This window comes from Ostrea edulis, chromosome 1 (genome assembly GCF_947568905.1).
Source record: "Ostrea edulis chromosome 1, xbOstEdul1.1, whole genome shotgun sequence".
Classification (NCBI taxonomy): Eukaryota; Metazoa; Mollusca; class Bivalvia; order Ostreida; family Ostreidae; genus Ostrea; species Ostrea edulis.
The window spans coordinates 47,041,779-47,065,744 of NC_079164.1; the positions used below are offsets into that span (position 1 = coordinate 47,041,779).

General features: G+C 36.2%; 1 protein-coding gene across 10 annotated transcripts in view; it reads left to right on the top strand.

Moving 5' to 3' along the window:
• Positions 1-23,966, top strand: part of LOC125652431 (leucine-rich repeat-containing protein 69-like) — a 60,484-nt gene that overhangs the window by 26,228 nt on the left and 10,290 nt on the right. For 5 of the 10 annotated variants that reach the window (XM_048881647.2, XM_056151399.1, XM_056151529.1 and 2 more), the window contains 3 exons: positions 2,288-2,662; positions 8,498-8,714; positions 12,685-13,122. In XM_048881647.2, the coding sequence (XP_048737604.1) occupies positions 2,288-2,662; positions 8,498-8,714; positions 12,685-12,863 (771 nt within the window). In that variant the 3' untranslated portion in view covers positions 12,864-13,122. Of the gene's footprint in view, positions 1-2,287; positions 2,663-8,497; positions 8,715-12,684; positions 13,123-23,838; positions 23,941-23,966 lie in introns of those variants that run through there. The other 5 variants (XM_056151787.1, XM_056151749.1, XM_056151722.1 and 2 more) reach the window with 3 other exon arrangements.

Genomic DNA, 23,966 nt, shown 5'->3' on the forward strand with positions numbered 1-23,966 from the left:
ATATATATATATATATATATATATATATATATATATATATATATTTATATATATATATATATATATATATATATATATATATATATATATATATATATGAAATGTTAAAAAGTAGGAAAGGGCACCTGTTAAGAGCCCTCAGTCGTACCAGTGCCTTTCTCTAGCACAGCGCTGTATCAGCCCCAACTGCCTAAGTCTAACTTTGAGAAATTTCAGAAACAGAAATGCATCATAATTGATGTCTGGTCGTTGTTCATCCCCCCGAAGACAGGATAGCGATACCACAGTAATGGCATTTAATGAAAGTTACATAAAGATTTACATAACATGACATGAGTTGCATACACACCTCCCAGACACGCGTGACATTTACCTTTAATCATTACTTTCAAAGGGTTGGATACACATACAGAAATTTAACGTAATTTTGGTGCATTTCATTATATATTTTAAATTTCCTGTGTTTTACATGCCCCGGTTGAGACTGAAGATAGCTTTCGGTATCTCACATTGTCTACAACAATATTTAAGTTATGAACTGTATAAGATATGGGCTCCGTATTTGGTTAAGTCTAGATCAAGGTGAAGTTTACAGTCAAGGTTAAATTAGCCAATGCATGAATTTGCAATAATCGGGAAAACATGTATAATGTTTTCTGCTTGAAATTCGTTTTACTACATTTTATTAAAGTTATTGTCACCAATGGACTGATTTCAATTGAATGATATCCTACATTAAATCTGGTTCGACTTGTAGCTCACCCGTTTCCGTTTTCAATATACGTTGGCAGGCGCGGGACCAAGTGAGGATCTTAGGGTGTGAAAGCGCTCCTGATATTAATCAAAATATATATTTAGGCATGACTTTGCCTACTTTAATGCTATGCAAATTGTAAAATATTAAATATCAGACCCCTGATATAGGTTGGACCCCCTGTGAAAAGATGACGAGGGCAGGACACCGAAAAATATTCCGGATCCGCGCAAGATTTGACTGGGAACTTATAACTAGGCACTGAGGCTATTTCACCTGAAATATAATTCCTCAGCATTTTTGACTAATAATAGCATACAATGAAAGGATTTCCCATCATTAAATTCAAGTCACAGGTGCTACGAAAGGAATTTTGAAAATACAGTGTAATTTTATTATTCGTAATTCGTGTTTTCCGTATCAGTTATTCTCAGTAGTTTATTGTTAAACATGAAATGGACATTAAATATCCTCAACATGATATTTTAATTATTAATAATTGGGTGTAACCATCTAACACTCTAATCTTAATTAACACATTTTGCCGTTTTTACCCTGCTGAATAATCAATAACCCCGTGTTACTGCCTGGTGCAATACACTGAATTTCTAAACTAGATATTGACCAAGCATATATGAGTCCTGAAGAAGCTTTAAAGGCAGATTATAATTTTAGATAAAAAAAAAAACACGTGTGCGTAATGTAACATATTGGTGTGATTTGCCTTCAGATTCGAGAATTCCAAGTAAATCCGGTAAAAATGCGGAAACGGTCGTTCCAAGCACTCCATTTTAGGAATGTATCTTACGTGTATTGGCAGCAGAGCAATGACCGGTAGTTATTCATATGATTAACAAGAGCTTTTTAATCAAATCAATTATACAAAAGGTAGATAATTGTGATGCACACTAAAGATCGTTAAACCCGGACAACCATCAACACCTCTAGTCCCTCAGGATTTATTCCGGGACGATTTAGTCACAATTAAAGAGGTTCTTATCTTGGCGCTTTTCGCATTCTGTCAGTGTTTTTATCATTTTCTCTCTCTTTCTCTCTGTCTCCTTCGTTAATACCCGTACACAGGCACTCGAAGTTTTAAATATCTATAACAAACAAAAATTATCTTCCTATAAACAAACTATTCACTAGTTTGTTTATAATATAAAGACATTTTCATATAGATACTGAAAAGGTCTAGTGCCTTTGTACCTGTACTATTTAGGAATCAAAGAACTAAATTGACCAGGAAATACAACTTGTTGCATAAATTAAAAACCATAATCGAACACTCTTTATCCGGTATGGAATATATCTCTCTTTCTCGTTTGTGAGAAGCCCATTAAAGAATACAGGTTTTGTTTGCGTGGATTTGGACTCCGTACAACATTGCTTTACAATCCTATCAGTTTTGTGTACACTATAAATGTAGGTCCATGTTGATGGACCAAACAATGTCTGCTGCCTTACTTTCTTTGATACATGTATTGTACATCTAAGTAAATGATATAAACTATTTGAAGTTCTGTTTTTCAGTTTGACAAAGAAAGTTGTAAAGAGTTAGATGAAATACAAGGACGACTACTTGTGATAGCATGTGATGGCAGAAATGGACAAGCATCCAGACTACTTGGCCTGGACGAATTTTCAGAACAACATTCCTGTAACGCTTATGGCGCAATTGCTGCCATAGAACGTACAGAGGCAAGAGATGTTCCAACGCCAGAAAAAAGAGTCCACAATTTAACATTTGATTTATCAGCTTATGGTGCATATAACTCCGAAAATGACTGTTTTCCAGGATTTAGTCTAAAGGTTTTTGGCAACAGTAAACATCGATTTATATCATTAGCCATCTCCAAATGCGAGTCACCGGTAGTGAAAGCTCTCAGAACAATACTCGATAGATCGGTAAGTATCGATCTTTCTTGATTAATTAACTGCTCAGCATTGGTATCTAGAGAGATAGTTGTTTGTGTTTATTTATGCAAGTCATTTATATTGCGTATCAGTGACGAAAAACCTCAGTGCTCCGGCCATGGGGTCATGAATCTCCATGCCATTTTCACATATAGAGAGGAACATGTTTAAAAGAACGAATTGTGATATTATTTCTACACAAGATTTTAAAAACCACTGAATAAGTATTTCTATACAGTATTACAGCCTTAGATTAAACCAGCGAGTGTTATAATTAAGGAATAACTGCTGCTTTGGGGGTAGGGTAGGGTGAGCATTCGATTGGTGTACTCGGTAATTTGCAGAAACGGGAGTGTATATGCAGTTATTGATCCACTTAATTGATCGTCTCCATCTACCCCCAAACAAGAAAACAGTTCCGTAATTAGACCATCAGGAATTTCTACAAACATTACCCACAGGTTCATATCGATTCATATCATACACAAATTGTACCTTATATAATATACTGATTCTTCTACAGAACACAATATTTTTACGTTATATAAAATACTGACACTCCTACAGAACCCAATATTTATACGTTATATAAAATGCTGACACCGCTACAGAACCCAATATTTATACGTTATATAAAATACTGACACCGCTACAGAACCCAATATTTATACGTTATATAAAACACTGACACTCCTAGAGAACCCAATATTTATACGTCATATAAACTACTGACACTGCTACAGAACCCAATATTTATACGTCATATAAAATACTTAAATACCTAAAGAACCCAATATTTATACGTTATATAAAATGCTGACACCGCTACAGAACCCAATATTTATACGTTATATAAAATACTGACACCGCTACAGAACCCAATATTTATACTTTATATAAAATACTTAAATACCTAAAGAACCCAATATTTATACGTTATATAAAATGCTGACACCGCTACAGAACCCAATATTTATACGTTATATAAAATACTGACACTCCTACCAAACCGAATATTTATACGTTATATAAAATACTGACACCGCTACAGAACCCAATATTTATACTTTATATAAAATACTTACATTCCTAGAGAACCCAATATTTATACGTTTTATAATGTACTGATTCTCCAATAGAATCCTACCTCTATATACGTTATGTAAAACAACCAACCAAACAACCTACATATGTTATAAGCTCTATGTTATACTGGTTCTTCTACATAACTCTATACGTTATATTGGTTCTCCTACATAAATCTATATGTTATACTGGTTCTCATACAGAACGTTATACTGGTTCTCCTACAGAACGTTATACGTTATACTGGTTCTCCAACAGACCTCTATACGTTAAACTGATTCTCCTACAGAACTCTATACGTTACTCTGGTTCTCCTACATAACTCTATACGTTATACTGGTTCTCCTACAGAACCATATACGTTATATGATTCCAGTGGCGGATTTAAGGGGGGGGGCGCAACCGACGCCCCCCACCCCGCCCTAAAATTTTCTTTAAGGTGAATCGTGGTACTAAACGATAAAAGAAGCAATGATTTCTTCCACTCCCGGAGAAATAAATGACAAAATCTTTTGATTTCTTGAATTACTTCATTGGGAGTACTCAATTTTTCCCAAAAGCCCTTACAATTTGGGTCATTTTATGAATTTCACCTTATTAGAAATGATAGAAAATAGTGCAAACGACTAAATAGGAGACATATTTTAAGCCTTATAAAATCTGTAAAATCCTGGATCTTCCGGGGGCTTCGCCCACTGGACCCCCATCAGGGCTTCGCACTGGACCCACTGGGGGCCTCAAGGCGGCCCATAGACCCCCTGCCTCATAAAGCGGCACCACCCGTAACCGCAATTTCTGGATCCGCCCCTGGATTTTCCTACATAACTCTATATATTATACAGGTTATCCTACAGAACGCTACATTTATGTTAGACTGGGTCTCTTACAGGACGTTATACTTTAGATTTTCCTACATACCTCTATACGTTATACTGGTTCTCCTAAATAACGCTATACGTTATACTGGTTCTCCTACAGACCTCTATATGTTATACTGGTTCTCCTACATAGTTTATATGTTACACTGGATCCCCTAGAGAACTCAATACGTTGGATTCTCCTACAGAACTCTATATCTTATACTGGTTCTCCTACATAAATTTGTAAGTTATACTGGTTCTTCTACAGAACACTATACGTTATACTGGTTCTCCTACAGAAATCTATATGTTAAACTGGTTCTCCTACAGACCTCTATACGTTATACTGGTTCTTCTACAGAACTCTATACGCTATACTGGTTCTCCTACAGAAATATATACATTATACTGGTTCCCCTACAGAAATATATACGGTATACTGGTTCCCCTTCAGAACTCTATATATATTTTATACTGGTTCTCCTACAGACCTCTATACGCTATACTGGTTCTACTACAGACCTCTATACGTTATATTGGTTCTCCTACAGAACTCTATATCTTATACTGGTTCTCCTAAAGAAATATATGTTATACTGATTCTCTTACATACCCCTATCGCTATACCCGTGGAGATCCAGGTTAGAATAGGTCCTCAGTACACCTTGCTTGTTATAAGAGGCGACTAAATAGGACAGTCCTTCGGGTAAGTCCGCAAACACCAAGGCCCCGTATCATAGCAGGTGTGGCACGGTAAAGATCCCTCTGCTCAAAGACCGTATGCGCCTAGCATAGGCCTAAATTTTGAAGCCCTTCACCGGCAATGGTGATGTCTAGAAATGAGTGAAAAATATTAGAGGGGGACGTTAATCATTATAAAATCAATCAATCCTACAGACCTTTATACGTTATACTGGTTCTCCTACAGAACTCTATACGTTATGTTGGTTCTCCTGCAGACCTCTATACGTTATACTGGTTCTCCTGCAGAACTCTATACGTTATACCGGTTCTCCTGCAAAACTTTATACGTTATACTGGTTCTCCTACAGAACTCTATACGTTATACCGGTTCTCCTGCAGAACTTTATACGTTATACTGGTTCTCCTACAGAACTTTATACGTTATACTGGTTCTCCTGCAGAACTTTATACGTTATACTGGTTCTCCTACAGAACGCTATACGTTATACTGGTTCTCCTACAGACCTCTATATGTTATACTGGTTCTTCTACAGAACTCTATACGTTATACTGGTTCTTCTACAGACATCTATACGTTATATTGGTTCTTCTACAGACATCTATACGTTATATTGGTTCTTCTACAGACATCTATACGTTATACTGGTTCTTCTACAGACATCTATGGGTTATACTGGTTCTCCTACAGAACTTTATACGTTATACTGGTTCTCCTGCAGACATCTATACCGTCTATACGTTATACTGATTCTCGTACAGAACGCAATTCCTTTACGTTATACGGAAAGCTTTTTATCTTGTCATAGCGCGTGCCACACCGATGACGCAATATACAGTTATTTACATATTTGTCGGGCAATACCGGGTATACTGATTAAGCTACCTGAGAAGGACAGTATTCACTGAGATCATTGGAGTCGGTAAATATTGTACCTCGAGGGTAGTTAAAGGGTCAAATTGACTGAGATAATGCCAATAATTGTTTTATTATGATTGATCAAATTTGAAAACATCATAACTGGCAACTAGAGCTTACCAAACGATACTTGGTCGACCATCATTGTTTACAGCTGGAGTGTAAGAACTACCGGTAGTCACTGTGATTTTTATTGACGACCAAAAATAACTAATCCTTTCAATTCGGGAATTCCCTATTTATTTTTGGTCCTATGTTATTTGGAAGAATCTAATGTTATGTTCAGCTCGAAGGCATGTGGAAGTGAATATAACGTTCTATTTTTCTACTTTGCTGGATCTTAATCAATTAGAAATCTCGTATCTATTCAATCATATGAATATGGTGGTGCCATTTTAATTCAATATTCGGTCACCTAAAGCTATTGACGTGAACGTATCGAACATTTGAGAAACATGGATATAATATGTAGAAAATTCAGTTTCGAAGAGATAAACAAAGCACACCAAAAGCATAAACAGAGCGACAGGTTCTTAATTGATTGTCTGGTCGTTTTCTGAAGAAAGCCCTTCTCTCATATACAAGAGGCCGATGAAGTATCTGATACCTGTCAAATGTACAGATTGGGCGCACGTTTAAAGAAACTGATTAATGCATTGGGTTTAGGAGTGATTGCTGATGGTCAAACGGTTTGTCTTGTTTTTACTACGACAAGATTAGCATAAGGCACGATAAAGTGTAAAACTAGATGGAAGAACGTTATTGAATGATATACGGTTCGTGTGGTAGACCGCTCGCTTTATCATTTTGATCCCCGACCGTGTCAGACATGAAAATGAAGTAGACAGTAACTGTCCCTCAATGACTGAGTGAAAGTCATATATATTTATGTAGCAATATTCCATTATCACCTGCATATTGCGTTTATATCTCTCAACTGATTCGATACACAAGAGCTTGTTCTGCTTATGGTCAGTTTTTTAATCGAAGCAGGTTACTCACCGTTACCGACAAACAAGTTGATGGTACAGGGGTTCCAACAGTTTCGTTTGAGGTCAGCATTTCGCATATTCTATGGTCGTTATAACGATCTAGTTTGCCAATACTATCTATCATTGGATCAAATGCTGTCTAACGTATTACATACCGATTGTTAGGCCGTTCTTGGCACATTGATTTTGACTACGGATAACTCCGTTTACCTGATCAAGATATAGGGCTAACGGTGGGTGTGACTGGTCGACAGGGGATGCTTATTCCTCCTAGGCACCTGATCTCACAACTTGTATGTCCGGGGGTCTGTATTTGCCCAACTCTCAGTTTTGTATTGCTTATGGGAGTGATGAAATTGATCACTGTTCGTTACCTTCACCTTTCACAAGTCTTTGGATTTCATAGAAGCAAATTAGCACATATGCATTGGAAATCACCGAGTTGATACGGAAACGAATCCATACGATATAGGTACATGTATTAACTCCTCGATTTCAGTGAAATTTCAATATAAATGTATTTAACCAATCAAAATCAAATGCAGAATGTTTCCCATAATCCTCAGTTAATGGCCAATAATAGACGTATTTCACATTTATAATTATAATATTTAATAATTGTAAACTCGTCAGATCTACTTTACATTTTTCTTCTTCATTTGTTGCGTTATTTACATACTTGTGTGATTCTTAAAATACCATTATCATTATTATCTTTAAAAAACACACCTTATATATTTAAGACATTTTGCGACCTCGGGAATGTAACACCGTGATATAACTCCAATTTGTGAGCTACTTTTGCTGTAGCTCTTTATCTAACTTTAACTCGGAAAAAGAACTATACCCTTGAAAGCTGACGCATTTTGTTTAGAATAGGATTTCGGTTTGTCCAAGGTCGTCAGATGTGTGTATCGACGAGATTCTCGAAGTCTGCGTCAGCTCAGCGACAGTTGAGTGCCCAAGATGGTGAAGTGCTGGTATCAAGTACCTGACGGCGTGTCGCTGATGTAAGCGATCCCCATTTAGTTATCGGCAATTATGTTTTAAATGGGAAATGTTTGATTTTGGGTCGATTTTTGGTGTAAAAACTGTAAAGACATATTGCACGCACATCAACTCGGTCGATCTGGTCGCAAATGGAATGTGTAATTTCTTTACGATTGACGTTGTAACACGTGTTCACAAGATGCTGTAGAATTACATGGTTATAATCTCTGTGCACTGGCCTGTGTAATGAAGTCTATATCAAACCTTTATCTTACAGATGATGCGAAACATCTTCATGAAATGCTTTAACCTGTACAAGACGGGCTACGAACAGTCTCTGAGCGAATCGTACGCCCTGAATCACATGAAGTTCAGTCCTCGTCTGTTTGAGATCAAGCTCTCCCAGAGGTGTGAGACTGTGGCGTATTTCCACGACTGTGATACTTTTGTACTCGCGGAGGGAGAAGCTGCTTTATCATTTAATTTCCACACGGGTAGGTCCCAGAGCCTATTTTCGTTTACTCAATACAGTACGAAAGCCTATTAGTATCATATTCAAAAAATGAATTCGCATTCCAATATCTCGTAGTTATGGAAATATCTCGTAACTACGAAATAAGATATCGTAATTACGAGAAAAGATATGAATATTGGTTACGTGATATCTCTATATAAACGATAATCTCTTTCCGTCGTTCTTTTTAAATGTCGTGCAGTGTCAAGGAATTTTTCGACACCCACCCTTATTCTTAACAGTCTTGATTAAGTAGTTTGAGATGACTTCCGGATTAGTTGGTTGTAGCAGCTTCCAACCATAGTATGTTTCTTAAATTCTCATCATTGCAGCCGCCGATGGCTACACTATACGGTTTCAACTTGTCATGGCTGCCAACATGCCACTCGAAATAAGGACCAGGATTTGAGTAACGTCTTTTACGCAGTCTGGACTTCATGCCTTTGAAGATCCAATAATTTCAGTAATTTGTAAACAGTGTCCCTTGGAATATTGAAACCTGTCTGCATACCTTTGAATTTGCGTTGGTGGCCTAGTGGTTAGGCTGCCAGACTCTCGACCGAAAGATCGTGGGTTCGAGTCCTGGCCGCGGCAAGGCCGACGTTGTGTCCTTGGGAAAGGCACTTTACATGAATTTCCTCACTCCACCCAAGTGTAAAAGGGGTACCTGGCTATAGACAGTGAAAGATATTGTTAGAATGTTAGTGCTCTAGCGCCTTAACGACAGCTTGCACTGTATGCTTCCCAGGAAGTTGAGAAAGTTCTAGATTGATATAAAGTCTGCCGGGGTAATGATGTATTGTAAAGCGCTTTGAGCAGCATACACTGGAAAAGGCGCTATATAAAACCAATCATTATTATTATAGATACATCCAGCAATACCCACACAAGGCTCCTGAAGTTTCCTTATGTTGCGTAATAAAACTAGCTACATCCAATTAACCGCATTCCTTCGAAACAGTCCCAAGGCTTAATTTTTTCTTTTCGGTGTTGAAATTAGCACCGATATTTCAAATTTTCTGCAGATAGGGAGGGAAACCTCCTCTCAGACAATCCCTATCTAAAATACTTGTCTCTAGAACCTTTTGAAGTCACCCTGTACATAAACAAAGTGCGTTTCATGATTATAATATGCATTAATAAGTATGTTTCTTTATCATGCATGTTGCCATGTGAGAATCTTAACTAAGTGAAATTTACTCACAGAATTATTGGAAAATATATCAAAAATTCAACTTGCTCTCTGCTAGATTTTGATATCAAAATATTTGAAAACACGGGAGATGGGCCCAAACGGGGCGTTGTCCTGGACCCATTGGGGGCGTAAAGGCAGCACTCAGAATTCCATTTACCTTCCCAACTGAAAGCCTGCATCCGCCCGCCCCTGTGAACCATAGCTAATTATATCGCTTGGGTTTGAATTGACTATTAAAGTACTCTTTCATAGTAAATTCGAACCCAAACGATACAATTGCCTGTGCAGTGAACTAACTAGGGGCTTAAAGGGCAGCCAGTGTTTTACTGCATCCTACACCGTCTTGAATTTTCTGGATCCGCTCCTGTAGACACTCAAATCTACTCGCGAGTATAGTATGATGAAAATAGGTTGCCACTTGGGTTAATCTAAAAGGAAAGAGTTTCGATTTTCTCTTTGATGTTGAAATACATGTACTAATAAATAATTCCCTCTGAATAAGTATGTAGAATTTCCTTGTTTTGAAATCCTGAGCGAAAAGACGTTTCGAAAAAATCATTCACATCGCACATTTTCCCGTTTACCAAATCAACGTTCCCAAGGCTTTTCATATAAAGCTGTGCAGCTCGGCTTTATATACATGTTTTTTTCTCTTTTCTCGTATATTTACGAGATCTTTTCTCGTATTCTCGAAATAATCATCTCGTAATTACTATATCGATAAATATATATTCTTTTACATGATGCTAATTATAGGCTCTCGCAATACAGGGAAATTTTCGCTGCTATTTTTGCCTAGGTGTATGACGTGTAAAACACAGCAATATCAAACAAATCTTGACTTATAAGCGGAGATCGTTATTTGTATTCGATAATCTGGATATTTATATGCAAAAATCTTGATTTACAACCGATAATCTTGATATTTAAATACAATAAATCTTGATATTTATATTCGATAATCTCATTATCTATATTCGATAATCTTGTTATTTATATTCGCTAATGTTTGATTTATATTCGATTAATCTTGATTTTTATTTATATGCGATAAGTCTTCATTTATATTCGATAATATTTTGTTATTTATATTCGATAATCTTGTTATTATGAATGTAAAATAAGATTTATCGAATATAAATAAAATGTGAAGATAACAAAGGGTGAACAATCTCATAACTCCTACAAGGAATTACAAAATAGAGAGTTGGGCAAACACGGACCCCTGGGTATGCAAGAGGTGGGATCAGGTGTCTAGGAGGAGTAAGCATCCCCTGTCGACCGATCACACCCGCCGTGAGCCCTTTATCTTGATCAGTGAAACGGAGTAATCCATAGTCAAAAATCGGTATGAAACATTTGACCCAATGGCAAACTAAATCATTATAACGACAATGTATAGACTAAGGAGATTATCGAATATGAATTAATATCTATTGAATATATATAAAGATTTATCGCATATGAATAAACATTTTCGCATATGAATACCAAAATTATCAAATATAATCAGAATTTTTGCATATAAAAATACCAAGAATATTGAATATAGATAAAAAAAAATTCGCATATAAATCAAGATTTGTATATTATTGCAACGTTTTACACGCCATACTAGTGCTATGGAAAATGTTTTGTTCGATTTGTTCTTACTACTTATAAGTGATTAATGAATCTACATTCCCTCAGTTTTGAATTCACCGTTCCCGCTAAATTCGAAATGGACGAAATGTAAAGAGGGGCGAATTTTATCCCGTGTAAAAAAAACTTATGTAGCTTTGTCTTCCTATATTTACTGTGTTAACCTCAGTTTTAGTATTATTGTATGTCCTTTTCTGTATATTTATTGTTCTTTGTTTGAGTCTATTTTTATTGTTTTACATGTAAAGCGCTATAGGGTAATTGATTTTATTATATAAAGCGCTATATATATGAACAATAATAGTAATGATAATAATTGCAGGGTGTCAAGCCACTTTTGGTCTAAAAAATATGATTATAGGAATTTTTTTGTTGCAGTTTATAGGGCAAATATAGGGATTTTTACAACAGATTTATAGGAATAAATAGGGTTTTTATTAAAGAATTTGTATAAAATTTTTATTGTTTCTGCATAAAAATCTAGCAAACATAGTATGTTACTGGAGATGAAATAATATTAAACATAAACAAAGACAAAATCCTCTCAGATGTGGACAGTTTTCCATCCAATAGACAATTCTTATACAATCATTATAGTTCTTCTCTTCATAACAATCTAATTAAATATCAATCTAGCATCAGCTCCTAGATTTTTTTTTGGGGGGGGGGCTGTTCTTTTTTTTATTTAATCATTTTTGAAAATAGGACAGTCATTTTTTTGTTTTTTTAAAGATATATAGGGCTTAATAGGGATTTTAATGACTTATAGGGAAAATATAGGAACCTTCTAGTTTATAGAAAAATATAGGAATAAATAGGGACTTGACACCCTTGATTAAAATTACTAAATTGTTCCAAAGACTGATTTGACACCAAAAATCATAGTAATCCCTGAGAGGTGACAACAAGGTCATTCTTACTGTCAAGGTTACGCATACTACGATAACGAGGTTGTTGCGAAATACATGTACTATTAAAGGTAAACGTGATTACTATGTAATTCTTCATGTGTTTATATCTGGTCGTGTTCGACATAATAATATTTCCACAACATTTCACACCAAAATTATATGTATCATACAATGTTTATAATTATTACACAATATTTTTGCAGGACTTGACATAAACCCAGCAATACGTGGCTTGATGTCGCTTTCCAAGTTCATAGAAATGATCACTTTGGCCGAAACAGAACTTTCCATATCAAACGCGCTTCTTTTTAAAATGAAGCATTATGAATTTGTCTGCAAAGACCTTATACGCAACGGTCTGCGAGAATACATGTTTTCCTGAGAAAGCCCCACTGTTATTCAACATTTATTCCAATTTACATTTTTTGAAACTGCCAATACACAGGGTTAGTGAACATTTAAGCCATACGCTCGCTGATGTGAGGAGCGACGATTGGTGAGGGTGGGGAAGGGGGAGAACCGTACATTCCTGGACAAAATGTGTTGGGGGAACGCTTATTATATTGTCAATTTTCTGTCATATTAATTCATCATTTTGTTATTATGATTTATTTTAGAATAAAGTAATCCGTTGATATATACATAGTTGTCGGATTTTAATAAAATTTAATAGAGAAAACCACTTTGGGTTGAAAGAGTTACCGCTCTTTAACATCAAATACTGGTGATTGACTGGACCGTGCACTACAAACCAGCATGAGACATTGGAGATTGACCGGACCGTGCACTAAACAAGAGTCTGGTTACTTCAATCCAGCATGAGTCATTAGATATACTTTAAAAGTCTGGTCACCTCAAATCTGCATTCCATATCGGAGATAACATATGAATACCGTAACAAGATTACCGAATATGAATCAAGATTTCCGCATATAATTCAAGATCTGTTTTATATCACAATGTTTTACACGTCATACGTGGAGATCAAATTAGTCCGCTTATACCTACAGGTAATTATAAATTCTCGCTGAAATCATCTAATTTCAAACTGAAAATCTATAACAGGATACAGAAAGAAAAACAGAAGCCTGTTATTGGAATTCGTCTATATATTGTTTAACGTCCGCTCGAGAAATTTTGACTCATATGGAGACGTCACCATTGCCGGTGAAGGGCTGCAAAATTTAGGTCGATGCTCGGCGCTTACGGCCTCTGAGCAGGGCGGGATCTTTATCGTGCCACACCTGCTGTGACACGGGGACTCGGTTTTTGCGGTCTCGTCCGAAGAACCTCCCCATTTAGTCGCCTCTTATGACAAGCAAGGGTACTGAGGAACTATTACCTATCCCCCCCCCGGGGGGGGGGGGGGGGGCATGATCAAAGTTTAACAAACTTGAATCTACACTATGTCAGTAAAGCTTTCATGTAAATTTCAACTTTTCTGGCTCTGTGGTTCTTACGAAAATGTTTAAATGACCCACCCTATTTTTGTATTTTCGTGATTTTCTCCCCTTTTAAGGGGGCATGGCCCTTCATTTGAAGAAACTTAAAAGCCTTCACCCAACGATGATTTGTACTAAGTTTGATTGAAATTTAACCTGCGTTTCCGAAGAAGAAATCGAAAACGTAAAAAAAAAAAAAAAAAAAAAAAAAAAAAAAAAAACTAAGAGAAACACATATCCCCCCGGTGCAAAATTGGAAAGGGTTATACACACACATCATTTAATACGGGACTTTCGAGATACGGATCCACTCTGACTTTTATCGCGCGTTGAACGTAATTTGTAGGGCATGTTACTTCCGGATTTCAATAACAACTAAGTAAACAAGCATGAAATACTTCAATTTGCTATAAAATTCCTGCATTTAATTACTATCTTTGAAAGAATGGAATCACTAATATGATTACGATGTGACCGTTGGGGCGAGCGCAGCATATCTGAATACATTTTCAAAAAATGTATATTGAAAACAAGGAAAACTGATCTGGTTCACTGTCAATACGTAGGATTACTGTCTTGTACGGAAGCTGATAGGTGCCAGGGTATAGAATTAATATTTATTTAACTGGCGGCCGCCACTTAATTTATGTGGCGGCCGCCTCTTAATTTAACTGGCGGCCGCCACTTATTATCTGGCGGCCGCCACTTATTAACTGGCGGCCGCCATATAAATTAACTGGCGGCCGCCACTTAATTCATATATGGAGGCTGCCAATTGCAAAAACAATGTAATTTAGAATAGTACGCAAACACGCAGCATCGTTTTTCAAAGTGTATAGGGACAGTCGGATAAGAAATTGTCTTCTACAATTGTTTACAAGCAAAAAAGGAACCTAAAATGTCTCTTTTGTCCAAACTTCGTACTCCTAAATTGGAGGGAGGGGCTCCGTTCATTCTTCAATTGATCAGTTCATTCATTATTACATTTTTACCATTCATTACTACCACCAAAAGAGTGGGGTGGGGGCCAATCCGCCAATTAATCTTATTTCACATGTGAAAATAATTATAGTTTGCATGTGAAAATAATAGAAATTGACGTTGTCAAAAAAATGGAGGGTCAGCCCCGTGGTTCTACGTATTTAACAGTACAATCGAAACACAATGATTTAATGCTCTTAATTGTATATATATATATATATATATATATATATATATATATATATATATCACATACATATTACTAAGCATTGGGAGGGGTTGCACCCTTTTCATTTTGAGAGAGAGATAGAGAAAGAGAGAGGAATTGAATAACTGGTGACAGCCATATAAATGATTTAATTTGAGTCTCGGCCACCATATAAATTAAGTGGCGGCCGCCACTTAATTTATCTGGTGGCCGCCAGTTAAATTAACTGGCGGCCGCCATATAAATTAACTGGCGGCCGCCATATAAATTAACTGGCGGCCGCCATATAATTAAATGGCGGCCGCCAGATAAATTAACTGGCGGCCGCCAGATAATAAGTGGCGGCCGCCAGTTAAATTAAGTGGCGGCCGCCAGATAAATTAAGTGGCGGCCGCCACATAAATTAAGTGGCGGCCGCCAGTTAAATAAATATTAATTCTATACCCTGGCACCTATCGGCTTCCGTAGTCTTGCTGTTTAGCGGGAAATGCAACGAGCGTGTTGTGACGTAGCCTGGTAGTTGTGACGTGACTGTTTACATTTCTTTAGACAATATTTTAAAAAGAAAAAGAAAGGGGGAAGAATATGATTGTCATCCTTTCCTTTCAAATAAGAAAGGTTTGTAATACTTCAAAGATTTTTTTAATTATTATTTTACGAATCGAACCATCCGCCATTTTGTACGAGGGACTTCTGGGATTGACGTCAAAAAAAATTCTTGTTAGAGGTTGAGATTTAGCTCGGATTATTTCCCGCGCTCTAGTCATTGGAGCTCGCAGTACGAGCCAGCGCTGCGCTCGCTAATATGTATACGGTGTGACCGTTGGACCGAGCGAAGAATGTAATGGTCATTGGAGTGTCCCAAGTAGTAATCATAATTCCTTTAAGTTCGGTAGATTATGATTCATTTAAAAATATATATTTTGAATGAAATTTTCCTTACGCTAAACACCCAGTAACATCTAAGTATTAAAGGGGTTTATATGGGGACAATTAGTTTTACGGGATCCGCCTATTCATTGAACGCAGGAAATAAAACGCAAGGCGACGTAAACTGTGCATCGTGACGTCACATTTAGCCTCGACTTTTTTCTCTTTTTCAAAGCAAACAATTATAAACAACAATAATACATTCCGTATGCAATGAAAAAGGCCGTTAAAACTAAACAAAATTAACCAATAACTTCAAAATGGTAAAAAAGTAACCGTAATGTTATCGTATATTCTTATTCAAAGAAACTCATGAACTCGTTCATCTATTTAGTCGTATTACGGTTTTATATGTATTTATGTACTAAAACCTGTTACAATGATAATTATACTATTCACTTTGAACAAACTGAGTGTTTGAATTAGAATTGCACGTAGAGTCTTCTATTATTGGCATTCAAAATAAAACACGAATAAACGTTGAAGCGGATAATGAAAAAATAAATGGCGGCGCCCATATGGATCATGAAAATTTCAGTGAACGTATATAGAGATTATCTCTTTTTCTTTTGCTGATTTTGACTTTTTTCTTTTGCATACGTGTTACCTTTAGAGCCTTGCTTCGCGGACGGGCCTTCGGCCCGTCCGAGCTTCGCTCGGTATAACCATTCATAGGAAAATGCATTTGATTAAATTGTGTGAGTTGGCGAGGGAAATAAATCTAAGGAGTATCTTTAGGATATTGGTAAAACTTCACGCCTTGCATCCAATGATACGCGTCTAAATGACATTTTCCCTTCCATCTAATTTACACCCAGGTACTAAGCACCAATAGTGACTTGAATCGTCATCGTAGGACTGCGCATATCTCTTTACGGACCGTCTGCTAGCGCAACACCATTTGCATTGATGTAAACTTTGCCCTACAATTGATTATTATCACGTGACGGTGGTGTATAAAAGTCAAATATAATCGGTCGTTCCGGCACATCCCGAAATTTCCGTATTGACAGTAGTATCATCAATTCAAAATATTGAGCAGACAATATATTCCTATGTCAAGATTGGATTGACCATGTGACCATAAAATCAATAGGGGTCATCAACTCCTTATGCTGTACCAGTGTACCAAGTTTTGTGTCAATCAAGCAAATAATTCTTAGAATATATGAGACAATATATTACTATGTCCAGTTTAACCCTTGACCTTTGACTACGTGACCTCGAAATCAATAGGGGTCAGATGTACCAATGTACTAAGTTTGATGTCTGTCAAGCAAAGATCTCTCAAGATATTGAGCTGATAGTATATTCTAATGTCCAGTTTGACTCTTGACCTTTGACCACGTGACCACAAAATCAATAGGGCTCATCTTCTTCTGAAGATGTACCAGTTTACCAAGTTTGATGTTTGTCATGCAAAGGGTTCTCAATATATTGAACGGACAGTATATTCCTATGTCCAGTTTGACCCGTGACTTTTGACCATGTGACTTCAAAATCATTAGGGGTCATCTTCTTTTTAATATATACTAGTGTACCAAGTTTGATGTCTGTCAAGCAAAGGGTTCTCTGGACATTGGTCAGTATATTTCTATGTGCAGTTTGACCCTTGACCTTTGATCATGTGACGTCAAAATCAATAGGGGTCATCTACTCCTTAGGATTTACCAGTGTACCAAGTTTGATGTCTGTCAAGCAAAGGGTTCTCAAATTATTTAGCGGACAGTATATTCCTATGTCCAGAGTAGATTGACCCTTGAACGGATCATGTCCGGACACTCTATATTCCGACAAAAAAATTGTCCACCAATGTAAAGTTTCATTGATAAAGCTATCTTGAAAAATCATTCAGAAATCAAAGCATTACAGACAGAAGAACAGACATAATAACACTGTTTCACTAAGGCAGGAAATAAACAGACATAATAACACTGCTTCACTAAGGCAGGAAATAAACAGACATAATAACACTGCTTCATTAAGACAGGGAATAAACAGACATAATAACACTGCTTCACTAAGGCAGAGAATAAACAGACATAATAACACTGCTTCACTAAGGCAGGAAATAAACAAACAGACATAATAACACTGCTTCACTAAGGCAGAGAATAAACAGACATAATAACACTGCTTCACTAAGGCAGAGAATAAACAGACATAATAACACTGCTTCATTAAGACAGAGAATAAACAGACATAATAACACTGCTTCACTAAGGCAGGGAATAAACAAACAGACATAATAACACTGCTTCACTAAGGCAGAGAATAAACAGACATAATAACACTGCTTCACTAAGGCAGAGAATAAACAGACATAATAACACTGCTTCACTAAGGCAGGAAATAAACAAACAGACATAATAACACTGCTTCACTAAGGCAGGAAATAAACAAACAGACATAATAACACTGCTTCACTAAGGCAGGAAATAAACAAACAGACATAATAACACTGCTTCACTAAGGCAGGGAATAAACAAACAGACATAATAACACTGCTTCACTAAGGCAGGGAATAAACAAACAGACATAATAACACTGCTTCATTAAGACAGAGAATAAACAGACATAATAACACTGCTTCACTAAGGCAGGAAATAAACAAACAGACATAATAACACTGCTTCACTAAGGCAGGAAATAAACAGACATAATAACACTGCTTCACTAAGGCAAAGAATAAACAGACATAATAACACTGCTTCACTAAGGCAGAGAATAAACAGACGGACATAATAACACTGCCTCACTAAGTCAGGAAATAAACAAACAGACATAATAACACTGCTTCACTAAGGCATGAAATAAACAAACAGACATAATAACACTGCTTCACTAAGGCAGGGAATAAACAGACATAATAATACTGCTTCACTAAGGCAGGGAATAAACAAACAGACATAATAACACTGCTTCACTAAGTCAGGGAATAAACAAACAGACATAATAACACTGCTTCACTAAGGCAGAGAATAAACAGACATAATAACACTGCTTCACTAAGTCAGGAAATAAACAAACAGACATAATAACACTGCTTCACTAAGGCAGGGAATAAACAAACAGACATAATAACACTGCTTCACTAAGGCAGAGAATAAACAGACATAATAACACTGCTTCATTAAGACAGAGAATAAACAGACATAATAACACTGCTTCACTAAGGCAGGAAATAAACAAACAGACATAATAACACTGCTTCACTAAGGCAGGAAATAAACAGACATAATAACACTGCTTCACTAAGGCAAAGAATAAACAGACATAATAACACTGCTTCACTAAGGCAGAGAATAAACAGACGGACATAATAACACTGCCTCACTAAGGCATGAAATAAACAAACAGACATAATAACACTGCTTCACTAAGGCAGGGAATAAACAGACATAATAATACTGCTTCACTAAGGCAGGGAATAAACAAACAGACATAATAACACTGCTTCACTAAGTCAGGGAATAAACAAACAGACATAATAACACTGCTTCACTAAGTCAGGGAATAAACAAACAGACATAATAACACTGCTTCACTAAGGAAATAAACAAACAGACATAACACTGCTTCACTAAGGGAATAAACAAACAGACATAATAACACTGCTTCACTAAGGCAGGAAATAAACAGACATAATAACACTGCTTCACTAAGGCAGGGAATAAACAAACGGACATAATAACACTGCTTCACTTAGGAAATAAACAAACAGACATTCACGAAGGGAATAAACAAACGGACATAATAACACTGCTTCACTTAGGAAATAAACAAACAGACATAATAACACTGCTTCACTAAGGGAATAAACAAACAGACATAATAACACTGCTTCACTAAGCCAGGAAATAAACAAACAGACATAATAAATCTGCTTCACTAAGGCATGAAATAAACAAACAGACATAATAACACTGCTTCACTAAGTCAGGGAATAAACAAACAGACATAATAACACTGCTTCACTAAGTCAGGAAATAAACAAACAGACATAATAACACTGCTTCACTAAGGCAGGAAATAAACAAACAGACATAATAACACTGCTTCACTAAGGCAGGAAATAAACAGACATAATAACACTGCTTCACTAAGGCAGGGAATAAACAGACATAATAACACTGCTTCACTAAGTCAGGTAATAAACAAACAGACATAATAACACTACTTCACTAAGTCAGGGAATAAACAAACAGACATAATAACACTGCTTCACTAAGGCAGGGAATAAACAGACATAATAACACTGCTTCACTAAGGCAGGGAATAAACAGACATAATAACACTGCTTCACTAAGGCAGGGAATAAACAAACAGACATAATAACACTGCTTCACTAAGTCAGGGAATAAACAAACAGACATAATAACACTGCTTCACTAAGGGAATAAACAAACAGACATAATAACACTGCTTCACTAAGGGAATAAACAAACAGACATAATAACACTGCTTCACTAAGGAAATAAACAAACAGACATAATAACACTGCTTCACTAAGGCAGGAAATAAACAGACATAATAACACTGCTTCACTAAGTCAGGAAATAAACAGACATAATAACACTGCTTCACTAAGGCAGGGAATAAATAAACAGACATAATAACACTGCTTCACTAAGTCAGGGAATAAACAAACAGACATAATAACACTGCTTCACTAAGGCAGAGAATAAACAGACATAATAACACTGCTTCACTAAGTCAGGAAATAAACAAACAGACATAATAACACTGCTTCACTAAGGCAGGGAATAAACAAACAGACATAATAACACTGCTTCACTAAGGCAGAGAATAAACAGACATAATAACACTGCTTCATTAAGACAGAGAATAAACAGACATAATAACACTGCTTCACTAAGGCAGGAAATAAACAAACAGACATAATAACACTGCTTCACTAAGGCAGGAAATAAACAGACATAATAACACTGCTTCACTAAGGCAAAGAATAAACAGACATAATAACACTGCTTCACTAAGGCAGAGAATAAACAGACGGACATAATAACACTGCCTCACTAAGGCATGAAATAAACAAACAGACATAATAACACTGCTTCACTAAGGCAGGGAATAAACAGACATAATAATACTGCTTCACTAAGGCAGGGAATAAACAAACAGACATAATAACACTGCTTCACTAAGTCAGGGAATAAACAAACAGACATAATAACACTGCTTCACTAAGTCAGGGAATAAACAAACAGACATAATAACACTGCTTCACTAAGGAAATAAACAAACAGACATAACACTGCTTCACTAAGGGAATAAACAAACAGACATAATAACACTGCTTCACTAAGGCAGGAAATAAACAGACATAATAACACTGCTTCACTAAGGCAGGGAATAAACAAACGGACATAATAACACTGCTTCACTTAGGAAATAAACAAACAGACATTCACGAAGGGAATAAACAAACGGACATAATAACACTGCTTCACTTAGGAAATAAACAAACAGACATAATAACACTGCTTCACTAAGGGAATAAACAAACAGACATAATAACACTGCTTCACTAAGCCAGGAAATAAACAAACAGACATAATAAATCTGCTTCACTAAGGCATGAAATAAACAAACAGACATAATAACACTGCTTCACTAAGTCAGGGAATAAACAAACAGACATAATAACACTGCTTCACTAAGTCAGGAAATAAACAAACAGACATAATAACACTGCTTCACTAAGGCAGGAAATAAACAAACAGACATAATAACACTGCTTCACTAAGGCAGGAAATAAACAGACATAATAACACTGCTTCACTAAGGCAGGGAATAAACAGACATAATAACACTGCTTCACTAAGTCAGGTAATAAACAAACAGACATAATAACACTACTTCACTAAGTCAGGGAATAAACAAACAGACATAATAACACTGCTTCACTAAGGCAGGGAATAAACAGACATAATAACACTGCTTCACTAAGGCAGGGAATAAACAGACATAATAACACTGCTTCACTAAGGCAGGGAATAAACAAACAGACATAATAACACTGCTTCACTAAGTCAGGGAATAAACAAACAGACATAATAACACTGCTTCACTAAGGGAATAAACAAACAGACATAATAACACTGCTTCACTAAGGGAATAAACAAACAGACATAATAACACTGCTTCACTAAGGAAATAAACAAACAGACATAATAACACTGCTTCACTAAGGCAGGAAATAAACAGACATAATAACACTGCTTCACTAAGTCAGGAAATAAACAGACATAATAACACTGCTTCACTAAGGCAGGGAATAAATAAACAGACATAATAACACTGCTTCACTAAGGCAGGGAATAAACAGACATAATAACACTGCTTCACTAAGGCAGGAAATAAACAGACATAATAACACTGCTTCACTAAGGCAGGGAATAAACAGACATAATAACACTGCTTCACTAAGTCAGGTAATAAACAAACAGACATAATAACACTGCTTCACTGAGGAAATAAACAAATGGACATAATAACACTGCTTCACTGAGGAAATAAACAGACATAATAACACTGCTTCACTAAGGCAGGGAATAAATAAACAGACATAATAACACTGCTTCACTAAGGGAATAAACAAACGGACATAATAACACTGCTTCACCAAGGCAGGGAATAAACAGATATAATAACACTGCTTCACTAAGGCAGGAAATAAACAGACATAATAACACTGCTTCACTAAGGCAGGGAATAAACAAACAGACATAATAACACTGCTTCACTAAGGCAGGGAATAAACAAACAGACATAATAACACTGCTTCACTAAGGCAAGGAATAAACAGACATAATAACACTGCTTCACTAAGGCAGGGAATAAAAAAACAGACATAATAACACTGCTTCACTAAGTCAGGGAATAAACAAACAGACATAATAACACTGCTTCACTAAGGCAGGGAATAAACAAACAGACATAATAACACTGCTTCACTAAGGCAGGGAATAAACAGACATAATAACACTGCTTCACTAAGGCAGGGAATAAACAAACACACATAATAACACTGCCTCACTATGGCAGTGATCCGGAAGGACCTGCGTTGGTTTGAAGATTCTTTGATGGTCAACATCCACAATCATAGAATTCAGTCTGTATTCTGGTGTTGAAAAATCCAAGCATGGACTAGCTTTGGATTCTTCAGATAACGTATCCAAAACTCTCAATGGAACAGATTAAAGTTTTGTGTGGATATGTAATGTGGATCATCATACATCGTGTACATATTTGGTCTTTTATATGACTTTTGAACACTTTAAACGACTATTCCTCACGATAAATTAAAAAATAATTTTTTTTACATCATAGACAGTTGCTTCTTCAATAAAAATGAAAAAAAGGAAATATTCATATCTTGTGACCAGCCGTCTGTTACAATTCCCATGGGCACGAAATGTGCCCCTTTATTAGCTGACCTGATTTTATATTCTCACAAAGCAAAATTTATTCAAAAGCTTCTATATGGGACAAAAAATCTCTTGATGTGCCTTTCAACTCGACATTTAGATATATTTAGATAAATTTATATATATATATGTATATATAAAGATTTCGGTTGAGCATCACTGAAGAGACGTTATTTGTCGAAATGCGCATCTGGTGCATCAAAATTGGTACCGTATAAGTTTTACATAATCGATGACGTTTTATCTATTAACAATGATCATTTTCATTCATATGCCGATTTGATATATCCCAGTGAACTAGTAATAAAAGACACTACAGAGTCTTTCACATTTGCTTCACAGTTAGATATTTTCTTGAACATGGACATCAACAGCAAACTAACAACTCAACTTTATGACAAACGGGGATTACTTCATCTCCTCCATCGTCAACTTCCCATACATGTATGTAGCACTATTCCATTATCACC